The following is a 14,864-nucleotide window of genomic DNA, read 5'->3' on the forward strand; positions in this document are numbered from 1 at the left end:
TGCTCTGGTAACTATAACTCATTTGCTATGCTAACTATAACTTGCACCACACCATGTACAGTTTTTCATCAATAAGTTACTTGCCAATGTGGCAGTGATATTATTAATGATGACAGGAAGATGGTATGAGTGATGTGAGGTAATTAGCAGTGCATGCATGACTTTTTTTTAGGAGGAAGGTGTCTTTCTTTCCCCCTTTGCACATTTATTGAGAGATTCATCATCCTGTGGCCAGAACAGGAATAAGGTAAAAAACAATGATTTAGAATTACATTATTAGAGGATGACCACACCAGAATGTGCCCTATACAGTTTGTAGGCTATTTTATATGTTGTATTAGATGTAATTAGTTAATTAACTAAAAAAACAATATGACTTCAGAGCATACATTTGTTAAAGTTAAATAGGATGAACTCTGATTCTAATATAGGATTTACTTCAATTCTAGTAAATGCAAAAGGCAAAATCTAGGATGCTAGACAAGAAAATACACATTTCCCTTACATAGACAGGAGATCAAACCCAAGGGCCAAAAAGCTTTGGCTTGCAATTTCTGAACAAGGCAATTTCGCTAAAGGCATCATGGCTGCTGTTGCACACATGCATGGATAAACCTGCTACTTTAATGATGTTTTGGAGTGCCTGCATCTTCTAATCTGGACAACCGCCTATGTAAGCGTTTCCCCTCCCTTGGTTGTGGCACATTTAATGCAAAATAAATCCAAATGTGAACGAGGAAGTATTGAGTTGCATCTCAAGGTGTTTCTATTTACAGATGCTTAGAAGATTCTATTAAATGTGTCAGACTTGTAAAGTGGTAAACAAATGACCAAGTACATGTCATAATGATAATTTATGGACAAAGAAGTTTAACAGTAATTTCCCACTCACCCATGTCCATATGTTGCAGCTGCATTGCATTTCCCAATGTACCATCTAAAAGAAGGAAAGAGGCAACACTGGAAGTGAGGCAACATTTGGAAATGAAATGCAGCTGAGTATTCATATGAAAATGAAATTGCGTTGTAACTACTGATATTCAAATAACTATAATTCATTGTTAATTTTGGTAGGTGGTAAATATGCAGTTTCGTCTATAGCATTCTCAATCTTCAACAGTCTGTCTTATTCTACATGAGAGGTTTTAAAATAGCTAAAGTTGAGAAGTGTTTAGAGATATCCATTATTTAGAGCTTGCACAGATATTAGGAACTACACAGAATCTATTTCCATAATGACATTCAAATTGCTTTTAAGGGATTGCAATTAGCGTGGCATTGGAGATACTATTCTGAAATGACCACCGATAAAGCTCTTAATCAATAGTCAGTGGAGTCACTAGCACTTTTAAAATATGTTTACAGGCTCAGATTGATTAGAAACTCTGGGGGTCTAAATATTGACAGTATTGCATTGTGGACTATTTTAGATTAATAATACGCATTTTATGGTAAATGGACATTTATCACAGTGATGGTTGTTCAGCGTGTTTTACACTATTGTATTGACATGCCCCTCTTTGTTCACATGCAAACTTTTAAGAGCTGGAATTATCATGATCATGTGAAGATATCAGATTCTCCAACAAAATATTGTCTCAACAAAATGTGTGTGTTCACATTCTTTCCTTGGGGAAATGTTTTGCCCCTTAAGTACAATCAGTGGGTCTTTTGATATTTTGTCTTCAAACCTATATATTTCAAATGACAGGCTGGCATGGATTTAAAGAGCAGTAATATTTTACTATGTAGACCTGCCAAAATTCCTAATCCCACTTTAGTGACCCAAGATGAAGTCAATAACAACCCTTTGGTCTTATCTGCCATGAACATAGTAATTCTTGACACTCTCACTGCTAAATTGTGTTGTACCCTTATTTCTATCCTCAACTCACTTAAAGAATATATACTTTTAATTTATTGAAAAAAAACACACCATTATACTTCATATAGAGAAAGGTGTTAATAAAAAAAGTACCATGTAATGTCAAATGTGTCTCTCATTCGATCATAAACCTTAGCTATTAACAAATTTATTTGATTGGAAAGTATGTAGCTATTAATTCAAGAGGCTCACCAAGGTTTTACGAAATTTCACGAAATTTTTAAGCTGGGTGCTGTATGTAAGTAAAGGTGGGTAGATGTTTACAGGCAATCATGTAAAAGAATAACATTTGGGGAAAAGTCCAACTCTTATTTCTCCAGGAAGGTTGCTCTTGTGCAATTGGATGTGCTTCTGTTGAAGATGTGCATGACACTTTGAGTACACCCACATTATGTAAGTTTTTTGCCACTCTTTTTGAACTTCTTTTTAAGGCTGAGGCTGGTCCACTAAGTTCCATCCTGTGAATGTCTTTTGCAATAAATTGTTACCCACAACCATTCATCCCCTTTATCTAGTGAGGCTCCGTCTTTAAACAGAACTGTAGTGCTGTGAAACTAGAAATAGTTGTAGTACACACATCAAGTTGTGTACATATTTATCCAGTGGCGGCCAGCATAGGTAAGTGCGGTAGGGCAGGGCGGGGCAGGGTGGGGCAGGGTGGGGCAGGGTGTGGCAGGGGAAAGTCGACAGAGGACGGAATAGGTTTTATTTAGTCATTTAATTATACCTATTATGTTGTCTTCCCCCACCCTATCCCAGCCCGCCCCCGCTGCACCACATTTAACTGTGCCGTCCGTCGCTGTGTTTATCAATCAAGACAATATTCCATAGTGAAACACTAAAAACAAACTGTAAGATTTTCTATGCTGCAAAATCATATCTTCAAAATGAAACAACCAGCAGTATTTCAGGCCATTTTATATGCGTACCTCTCAAACATTAAAGTAATATATTGGGTGTAGAGGGTGACAGCTTTCAATTCACTTACAAAATAAAAATTGTTTTCTAATACTCTGTTATTGCCCTAGGAATGGGTATGATAAATGCCCTATAATTGTACTGTGGCTGATGTCTGTAAATCACAACAGTTTACAGTTCTGGGATATTGTGTTGCTTAATAGATTTGATTACAACCAATCCAAACATGCACTATCCCCATTTAGAAAAAGAAGTAATGCCTAATCTCATGACATAATGAAGTATTGCCTGACATGCTTAGTTGAAGATTTTTTCCAGGACTAGGGAACAATTACACGATTAAACTATTCCCAGGAACAATTGTATATTTACCGCAGTTGGAAACTTGGCTTTGGCTTGATTAATTGCTTATCCAAAAGTGCAATTATTAAGCGAAAAAATTTATCTGAAGATATGGTGAAGCTGATTATAGAAAATAACTTGCTTTTCAAGCACGACACTGCCAATAAAAGAAGTCTTGTATTTAATTCAAAGGGAATGAGAGTTAGAGAGTGGGCTTACTCTGATCAGGTAAGAACAGTGGCGATCAATTAAAAAAGAGAACCCTCCATTAATAAAATCTAACAAAATTATAAATAGAATTAAAGATGAGTGGAACACGAGGAAACCATGAAACCTGGAGTCTCATTTGAAGTTTGGTGGGTGCGGGACATCCTTCAAAAACGTTGCAAAAGTCTGGACTGCCAAATTCTTATCTCACTCTATATATAGTTGACAGAACAGCCATGTTTCTGGCAGTCAAACTTATGCTGGCTCTACTGTAGGAAACCTATGACCGTCTGCCTGTTTGATATGTTGCTGTTGGGAAAGTATATCAGGCCCATTTAGAGGTGCATATATCAACAAACTTTGCACTGTTTGGAGTTGATGGTCCGCAACAGGAAAAAAAAACAATGATCCCACACACTGGATGAAAACTTGTAGTCTCAGGGACACTTCTTATTTTTGTATTTCAATAGCAAATGTTTGCTTTGTGAGTTTGTTTTTCAAAAAATGACACTGCGCCTGCTCAAAAACTTTTAATGGTTTTAGTGGGGCTCTGTTAAAAGCAGAGTGATCTTCCCCTTCCTCGAAGAAATCAAAAAGGCCTGGCTCACTAACATTTTGTATCAGGCTTGCAGCACTTTCTTGGCACAACATGGACACAAATCTATTTTGAGATTTAGAAAGTCACGCACAGCCCAATTTGAGTGGCTTTGTAAAAAAAAAAAGAAGTAATGCAAGGCAGTGAACAGCATCTACTTCTGCTATCCTGTGTCAGGTAGGAGTTACATTGCTGGAGCATGGGTGTTACTGTGCATCCACACATATATTTTGATGCAAACCCATATTTGGAAAGACATGTTAAGGTGGACTTGTACCAAAAAGATGCGCATACCCAAGGATGGCCAAAAAAGGAGAAATATTTATATTTTTCTCATTACTTTCTCTTAGTATGTTTTCTGCATTTTGCAGCACACATACAAAAAGGAATATGCCTCTAAGAATACTTTTTGTGCAGAAATGTATGCCTTTCTGCACAAAAGCTATTGTGATCACTGAAGGCACTCGAAGCAAAAGGGTGACTGTATTGGCACTAGGCAGCCAGAAGTGCGCCAACGCTAAAAGAAAGCAGAAATGCACCATATCTTGTTAGATGTGACACATTTAATCTCTCTCCCTTTGATGCAAAGCAGCACAGCAACTTTCCTTGTTGCATTGCATCAAAGTTTACTAAATATATCCCTAAGTAGGATGGTCTGTTTTCCAGCGGTCCCATAGAGTACATTTTTTTCCCTGCCCCAAGATTACCATTACCAGGTGTTCTGGTACTTCTGAAGGCAGTGAAATTACAAGGATTACGGTTTGTGAATTGACATATAGAAATTGATATTTCCCGAGCTTCACTGCCGAAATCTCTGTGCAAAAAAATATTCCACTTTTGAATCTGATGACTACAATAACTGTAATTATCATGAGAATGTCAACACCGCTCTGATTAAGGGTCTAAATGTTATAAACTCTAATTAAGTACTATATAATCTTCATCTTCAGTCTATCATAAATCAAGTGCTGTTTTTGCTTCGATGAAAATATGATTACACATTTAAAATAAACATTTACAGTAAGAACACAGTAAAGAGAAAATAGAGTGAGACATTTAACCTTAGTAGGCATTGTCCCTATGAGATGGACTAAGAAGTTATACACCACCAAATTCTACTGAGCATATTCATGTTTCTACAAACATTCATATGGTCCTACTGCATTTTGAGGTCACTCTATAATGGTTAGCAGTGCTTTACAAAAACTCAAACTCTAAAGTAACTAAAATGAAATAAATGTTTTTTCTATTTAGGCGGTTATACACTATTTTTAAAAAATGTCCTTCCAGAAACAGAGTTCAACAGTCATTTGTTCATACAATTTATATTTTAGCTCCTGAAAATTTCAGTTGTTTATGTATTGAGGCCTTAATCCAGATTTTAGAATAATGCCTGTAAAAGATTGAAAGAAATTGAGTGTGAGAACATTGTAAAGAGTGATATATCTTTGGAGTTTCTACAAATCTCTTTTGTTGAATCAATAGCCAAAAACACATCAGGGAATTGGGGGTAGGTTGCAAAATTAATATGTGTATTTGGGGATCATTTTAACAGGAGTGTTATGGTGCATTATAACAGACCTCCATCTGTCAAGCGGTTTAATTCACTCAGATAGTACTTTTTAATAGTTTTACGTAAAAAAGGTTTACAAATGACAATGCCTAGGTAAATATGTGAGAGGACTACATGTTGATCAGATAACTTGAACCCTCTCACTTATATCGAATTAGAGTAATGTAGTTTGTACCCTGAAAGAGAAACTCATTCTGGTGCAACATTCTCAATATCTGAGAATAAAGGCTCTTCAGCCAAAGGTAAAATGGATCAAAACAAGATCACCATCTAGTTACTAACAGTCACAACCCCTCCACATCGAAGACATTTATTTGAAGGGATTCATTTTAGATATCTAATACACAAGCTGAGTGTGAATAACATTGCCTCGCTGAAATTGCATGAATTTTAAACTTTGAAAGTAATGAAAGCTTGTGTTTAGTTATATAGACCTTGAACTAACTGAATGAAAAGTGGTTATGCTATATGATTCTTATCATCAACATCGCAAACCACCAAACAATAAAACACATTTTTCTTCATTGAATAGTTTAACTGATTAGGGCTTTTCTTATCTTATTAATCACACATTTGTTTCTAAGTCACTACTGAGATATCTTGTCCAGTCTCTTTCATGGTTTTCCTGCCTGTTCAAATGGCACCCAACAATTTCAGTACCCTCCTTGTTCCATGCCACACAATCCTCCTATCTTTTGATCCATCCTCAACCACCATTGACCTGCCAGCTCTTCCCTCTTTGTCCTCTGGTATTACGCTAAAAGGTTAGCGAGTAGTGGGACCGGAAAACTTTTCACAGGCACAAATCTTAATGAATTAGAAGACCTAAGTGTACGAGTATGGGGTGAAACAGAAAGGAAAATGGTGGATTAATCACAGCCCCTGACCATGGATACTAAAAGAGTGAGGGGTCAATCTTAGCACAATATGAGAGTTTCTGGATAGTAAAATGTGTACCTATAAGGTAGCATGCCGCTATTTCTCATGATTCATCAGATATGCATTAGTAATACGGTTGTTTTCGTAATAAAGGAAAGCAATTTGTGAAGCACATTCTTTCAATTTATTGAAGGCCCTAACTGGGACAGCTAAAACAGGTTAAACAATATTTGGGGTATTAGCAATTGAGCCTATTTCCTTTACCATTATATAATTTCTAGTTAAAATTTTTGTTCTTTTGTATCTTTTGATTTCTTTTGTTTTCTGGTGAATGAAACATTTGTTAGCTACATATTTTCGCTGTGTGTAATTTTCTTTAGATTCTAAATGGAAATATTTAATATAGAGGTAAGATATTCAATCACTACAGTTGTATCATTCAACTTTTGTGACTTTCAAATCTTGGGCTTCATACAAATTGTCATTGAAGATTCCCCAAGCAAAATGTTGCTGGGTAGTATAATCCTCCATATCTGTAAGCTTAGCTGTTGTGTCTTGTCAACTTTGAAATTTAAAGATGGTCTCAAAGTTAACAAAAAAAACTTCCTGAAGTAGACATAGGTGAAGAGGGGCAAGCTTGTCCATCCTAAGCATTATATCGTAGAAGTATATGTATATATTAATACAGCTTTAAAAAACATTATTTAATGCTGGGTTTACTCAACTGTTTGTGCAGCCTAGAACTTAGAGCTAAAGGTATCCACTACACGTTCAAGTTCTTGCAGTGACCAGAAGGCGAGCAAGTGTATGAATTATAGATGTGTCTTAAAATGCCTTTAGGCACAAACATATACGCTGGTCCACAGTTTTGCAGCAGCCACATACAAAACCAGAACATTGATATATGTCAATATAGGGTACGTTTAATCTACCCTATGCTGCGTCTGCTAGTCCAGTTGTGTTGTATGTTTTCAGAGCTTATCTTTTAGACATACTTTCTCGGCTGGAACATCACATGTTCATACAAATAGCAAACATGTGCCTCAGAGACATCTGCATTTGTGGATATTTTTATAAAAAATTTGCATACTTTCTGAATTTTAATTGGTTATTTACATGGCTATCTTATTCTTTCGGGAGCTTTTATGCAATTAATACAATTTTAAAGAGCTTTTTCAGTGATTTTGGTGCATTCAGATGTGAAGAACTGCCCTTTTTGCATGGTCATTCCCGCACGTTTTGTTAGATTTAAGTACTGGTGTGTGGACTCTGAACACTGGTGTGCTGCCATAAAAAGCCCAGTTTATATGCTCTGATCACTACAAATGTGTACAATTGGATCATTCCTGACTGGCATATTTAACTTACCTAGAAGTCTATGGTATGTGTTACTCCTTGTACCCAGGGCCAGTAAGTTATATGGTAGTAGTAGACTTCAATACATATGGCCAAATTACGAGTTTGGTGGTGCAGCGATGAGTCCGCCTGCCGCCGAATTGCCAAAACCGTGGTTGGGCTGACCGCCAGGTTAGGAATTTCCTCCTGTCTGGTGGGCTTTTTTTGGCATTTCCACATCGGTGCCTCTAATAAATGGGCACCGCAATGGGAATGCCAAAAACAGTTCCTGCATTGCATGGATTGGTAAGTTCATGCTGTGCAGGAACAGGTTTGCATGCACACAGGGGTTACATGTTGTACCCCACTGTGTGCATCCACCTGTAGGCCCACTTTGTTTCCTCTCCGCCATGATATTCATTGAGGAGGAACCACCATGAAAACTGTGGTGGAGAGGACACTTGAAATATGCTTGACAAGGCCATGGCTATTCTCCCAAGCATATTACTGCCTTTACACTACCACACCACCACCAGGGAATGGCGGTTCCCTGGTGGTTGTGGAAGGGTAATGGGGATCCAACCACCCTATTTGTAATAGGCGGTCGTGAGACCACCACCACCACTCCCCCGAGAGTCTGGTGGTCCATGGACTGCCAGACTCATAGTCAAGCCCTTACTGTGCCATCACTTAAGTGACTACTGAAAACATGACTCTACGCCTGCCAATGGAGCCTGGCTATGCAGTTATTAAACGTAATATATCCAACAGCTAATCATAACCCTTTAGCCAGGCCTTAATTCTTCTTTTTAATACCTATAAGTCATAACTATAAAGGTCCTAAAAGCCCAGAGCAGGGTGAATGGTATTTAACAAGTAGGACATTTATACATAAGTAGTACACAACCTGACAAACCTGTTTTTCACTGTGGCAAGGCTGGCTCTCCCATAAAAAATTCTGGGTTACATATTAACACTTCATAATGTAGAACTTCAGTTTGGGAGGAGTTAAAACCATGAATCATGGACCCAAATAAATAGAAACATAAAATACAATCAGATGACAACATCAGATTTTAAATTACTATTCCGAAAATGCCACCTTTAGAAAGTTTGTACTTTTCTGCCTAAAGTCTCTAGTAGCCCTAGCAGAGATAATCCCCCACAGTCCCCGTGAGCCTGCTAGGCGGTGTGAATGAATCTCAGGAAGGAGAACAAGGTGGTCTTGATTAGAAGGAGATGTGACCTCTTCCTGGCAGAATGGACAGGTGCTGTGCCCTTCAACTGTGTAAACTTCAAAGGGGCAGTCTCTGTCACATGCAGATGTAACTCACATCTAGGATTTCCTCTGCTGTTGTCCCAGGGGCCAGAGTGGCACCAATTTCAGTAGAGTTCCCAGAACGGGTTTGGTGGGGAGGGGTTCTCGTTTCCCTGGATACACATCATGGGGTGTGCCCAGAGCTCAGAGAAAAGAAAGAAAGATTATGCCATGGTTTATTTTACAGAGCAGCGCACTGTGACATTGTTTAGGGTCAAAGTTCCAGGAAGGGATATCAAAGTGGTAGGGTTGCTCCTGGGAACCTTTTCCCTATTGGTTAGGGAGTCCCCTCCACCCACAATTAGGGGTGGGCAGAACTCGCTGAGTTTTACGCCACAGAATTCAGGGGAGTTAAATGAAAACTATCCTAGATTCTGCAGAGTTCAGTGAATGTGAACTGTAACCTTGAATTTAAGATTATTATTGTCTACATATATGTATTAATAGTACAAATTAAAAACAAAGTGTCGCGTCCGGGTTGCGATTCCGCATTTATATTTTTGAAAGAAACAAGGATATTTAAAATAATTTAAACTAAAACATTAAAGTAATAATAAAGTGTAAATTATAGATTATGTGAAATATAATTCACGCTGGAGCCATGATTCGTACGTGGTTCCAGAAGTAAGGCCCAGTAATGTATGCGGTAGTAGTGTGAACCTGTGATATACATACATTTTATGTTTATTTATAGTTTAATATAACTACATATTCATTATATTACTGTACAAGTAAACTACTACCCCTAACATATACAGAAAGTATTATTTTCACCATATTTTACACTTTTAAATAAATAAATGAGTTTGCATACAAAACGCAAAGATCCGCCAGTGGTATGCATTTTTTATATAAAAAATGTTTTTGTACATATATATACATATATAGAGCATGTCAATAAAAAGGAAAATTCTACAGGTGTGCGTTCAGCGTTTTGATGTTGCAAGCCCAGGAAGAAGCGGCGTGTAGCCGCGAAACGCGTTGGCACATACAGTAAAACAAAAGCTGGAAGGCAGGTTGCTTTGAATGGCCGGATGGTGGAGCAGTGCGTGTGACCTCTCAAAGCTGGGGCATTTGTGAGGAAATATATATATATATATATATATATATATATATATATATATATATATATATATATATAAATATATATATATATATATATATATAAATATATATATATATATATATATATATTACATAAAAACACAGGTTTCAGGGACGTTATAGGTATATAGTTAGGAATTAGGATTTAAAAAAACCTTAGAAATTCATAGAAAAAAATCAAAGGTTACAATGACGTTATAGTTAGGGTGACATTTCACTCACACAAAACCAGAGAAATTCAGCTGTTATAATTAGCTTAGCTAACTATAACTTGCGCCCCTACAATGCACTGCTGATGACATCACATATTACATCACTCATGACATGGTCAGTGACATCACTGATGACATCACTAATGATATCACCCACATAATCTCTGATGCACCTAGTCAAACCCCAATATAAGCTATTATACCCCAAATTTCAGACTACCATTCTTGTAACCATTAACACACCATTAACACACCAATACTAATACATACATACCCACTCACTGATAGATAGGTCTACATACACATGCACTCATTCACCCATACAGGCACTCATACAGCCAGTCACCCACCAATACAGCCGCTGAGATATCCGCTCATAGACCAATAGAACCACTCATACACTGTCAGTCACCCATAGAGCTACTTGTTTACCTACTCACTCACCCAAATACAGCTACATACTCATCTATACAGAAACACACACACCTTCACTACTCATACAATATACTAACAAATACTTACACTCCTTACTGTCACTGACACAAGCATGCACTCACCCATACATTCACTTTCACAATCACTCACTCACCCATACATTCACGTATATAGACTAACACTCACATATTCTGCCTTTCACATATGCAGTAACTCAGCCATATACCACTGTGACAACCATTCACTCATCGACACAGTCATACGCACACTCACTTACCCATACCGTCCCACACAGATGCACTCATGAACCCGTACACCCAGGGATTCTTCCACTCAAACATCCATGCACGGAGTTACACACTCCCTCACCCACCCAAACAGACACTCAGGCACTCATACAGGTACTCAGACAACTAATCAATAACCCAAATAGACAATCATGTACCTACTCACCAACCTATGCAGCCATTTACACAGCAACTGACAGATTGATACACACATTCACACAGATTAGTCACTCACCCATACATTCACTAAGCCACATTTAATCACTCACTCACAGTCATGCACGTACCCAACAAATCATCCATACAGACACTCATACCCCTACTCATTCTTCAATAAACCTATGTGTATATATATATATTACCTACTGGCGATAGCCAGTAGGTATATATAGTTAGGATTGTTTTCCATAGGGAAATCGCAAAATTCTAATGGGAATAACTTTGGCGCCGGTTGAGGAATCTTCCTGTAATTGTCCCTAACTTTGCCTCGCGGCGCTCCAGTCCTTCCCTGAAAGTTTGGGGGGGATTTGTCAAGCGGGGGCCGAGATAAAAGGGGGGTCCCAAAACGTGTTTTCCCCATGGTAATTTCCATAGGGCGGTTGGACTCACTTTTAGCCCGAACGGCTGAATGGTTTTCCACCAAACTTGGCAAAATTGTAGGGACTGGTAGCCCGATGTGCCTTTGCTATGTCTCAAGATACGTGCTCCAGTGGTTTTTACGAAAATGAACTTTGAAAAAATACATATTGGGCTACATTGGGCTATATATATGTTAGAGCCCAAATGTAGCCCAATGTAGCCCAATGTAGCCCAATGTAGCCCAAAGATGGCCACCAGAGACAAAAAAAAACAATGTAGCCCAAATATCAGCCAGATGTAGCCCAACTATAGCCCAATGACAGAATGTCCCAGAGTGTTCTAAAGAACAACTAGAGCGCTAACAGTCTTACTTATGACAAAAATATGGCACACCTGAAGTCATCTTGATTGGAATAAAGTGTTAACACTTAAAACATTTAATTTGCAAAGGAACAAAATGAGGGGGTTCATTTTGCCATAGAAATTATGATTAGTGCTGAAGAAAGAAAAATTAGGGCACATTTTGAGTGACTTCTCAAATCCTCTTATATTTCATTAAAAAAATTCTGATACGCAGTCTCTCAAGATGGCCACCAGAGACAAAAGAGCCTGTGCGTAAAAACTCTGTTAGCAAAGCAGGCATTTGAGATTTAAAAAACGTTTTAATATATAAAAATGTTATCCGCTAATAGAATTAGCATTTAAAAAACCTTGCGAATTCAATGAAAAAACCATAGGTTTCAGGCCTTATATAGTTAGGAATTAGCATTTAAAAAACCTTGCGAATTCACTGAAAAAACCATAGGTTTCATGCCTTATATAGTTAGGAATTAGCATTTAAAAAACCTTTGAAATTCACTGAAAAAAACATAGGTTTCAGGCCTTATATAGTTAGGAATTAGCATTTAAAAAAACCTTGCAAATTCACTGAAAAAAACATAGGTTTCAGGCCTTATATAGTTAGGAATTAGCATTTAAAAAACCTTTGAAATTCACTGAAAAAACCATAGGTTTCAGGCCTTATATAGTTAGGAATTAGCATTTAAAAAACTTTGCAAATTCACTGAAAAAACCATAGGTTTCAGGCCTTATATAGTTAGGAATTAGCATTTAAAAAACCTTTGAAATTCACTGAAAAAACCATAGGTTTCAGGAGTTATATAGTTAGGAATTAGCTTTTAAAAAAACCCTTGAAATTCACTCAAAAAACTATAAGTTTTAGTGGTGTTATAGTTAGCTGGACATTTTACTCATACAAAACCATTGAAATTGCTCCTATATAGTTAGTTGTACTAACTATATTTCGCGCACCCGCAATCCACTGCTGATGATGTCACATATTAGATCATTCATGACATGGTCAGTGACATCACTGATGACATCTCAAATGGCATCACTGATGACATCACTGATGACATCATCCAGTGAATGTGGTTTGCTTCGTTATTTAAATATGCATTATATATATAGCAATTTGCATTGAAGAATAAGTGGATATATATAAATACATATTTGGATGGAGGATTTAATAGCAGTGTAATTGACTGTTTACTTGACCAATTTATAATGCCACTGAGGAAGAGAACGAGGGTTCTTGAAACGCGTATGGCGATGAACTTTGCATGAAACTAATGCCCTGTGTCTTCAGAAGCTGTCAACATTAAAGATTCGAGAAAAAGATCCTATCTGCGGCCTTACTCATAGGGGCAACTCTTTGTGTGTTTGGATATATATATATATATATATATATAGATATATATATATATATAGATATATATATATATCTATATATATATATATATATATATATATATATATAGATATATTACCTACTGGCGGTCGCCAGTAGGTATATATAGTTAGGATTTTTTTCCTATGGGATTTTTGAAAATTCTATGTCAAATCACTTTGGCGTTTGTGGACGGAATTGGCTGAAATTTTCACGAAAATGGCACATTTTGTTTCTGAGCAGCCCCTGAAAATTGGGGGGGGGGTTCGTCCAGGGGGGGTCGAGAAAAAAGGGGGGTCCCAAAACGTGTTTTTAACATTGAGTTTTCCATAGGGCGGTTGGCCTCATTTTTAGCCCGAACGGCTGAATGGATTTGCACGAAACTTGGCAAAATTGTAGGGACTGGTAGCCCGATGTGCCTTTTGTAGGTCTCAATATATGTGCTACAGTGGATTTTGAGAAATTAACGTTTAAAAAAAGATATATATCTGTAACAGCGGACCGGGCAGCGCTCCAGTACGCGTACTTTTCGCGCAACGGAGCTTTGTGAAGCGAAGCTGATTGGTTCTCCGGCGTCTGTAAACATTCCAAACAGTCCGTAGCGGCCGCCATCTTGTCTCTCGGTAGGATCGAGAGACAAGAGGAGGCCAAAGCGAAGGGGCAAATGACCATAAGGGGCATAGTAGATCCTCGCTGACCCCCTAGGTTTGATGTGGAGGTTTTAAAAGGGCCCCGCGGGGCAAAAAAAAAAAAATAATAATAATAATCGAACGGCTGAATGGATTTGCACGAAACTTGGTAAAATATTAGGGACTGGTAGCCCGATGTGCCTTTGCTAGGTCTCAATATATGTGCTCCAGTGGATTTTGAGAAATTAACGTTCAAAAAAAGATATATATCTGTAACAGCGCTCCGCTTCGTGTAACGGAGGTTTGCGAAGCTGATTGGTCATTCTGTCACTGGGCTATAGTTGGGCTACATCTGGCTGATATTTGGGCTACATTTGGTTTTTTTGTCTCTGGCGGCCATCTTTGGGCTACATTGGGCTACATTGGGCTTCATTGGGCTTCATTGGGCTACATTGGGCTACATTTGGGCTCCAACATATATATAGGCCAATGTAGCCCAATATATATTTTTCAAAGTTAATTTTTGTAAAAACCACTGGAGCATATATCTTGAGACATAGCAAAGGCACATCGGGCTACCAGTCCCTACAATTTTGCCAAGTTTCGTGGAAATCCATTCAGCCGTTCGAGCTAAAAGTGAGTCCAACCGCCCTAGGGAAATGAAGGAAATGAATGGGTAATTTGTAATTAGCAAATAGCTTATCGCAAACTAGGAATGGTAAAGAATCGCTATTTATTCCTTAAAGTTCGCTATTTAGGAAATGCAAAAAACTTTGATGATACATATGGCGGTTCATCTCTAACAAGATAAGAAGCATAGGGATAGATTTATGATGA

The 14,864-nt window shown here is 37.7% G+C and overlaps 1 protein-coding gene across 1 annotated transcript in view; it reads right to left on the reverse strand.

The window, feature by feature from the left end:
- Positions 1-14,864, reverse strand: part of LRP1B (LDL receptor related protein 1B) — a 3,812,342-nt gene that overhangs the window by 501,211 nt on the left and 3,296,267 nt on the right. The window contains exon 67 of the mRNA XM_078683424.1: positions 893-937. Coding sequence (XP_078539550.1) covers positions 893-937 — 45 coding nt within the window. The remainder of the gene's footprint in view (positions 1-892; positions 938-14,864) is intronic.

Source organism: Lissotriton helveticus, chromosome 3_1 (genome assembly GCF_964261635.1).
Source record: "Lissotriton helveticus chromosome 3_1, aLisHel1.1, whole genome shotgun sequence".
In the NCBI taxonomy this organism is placed as follows: Eukaryota; Metazoa; Chordata; class Amphibia; order Caudata; family Salamandridae; genus Lissotriton; species Lissotriton helveticus.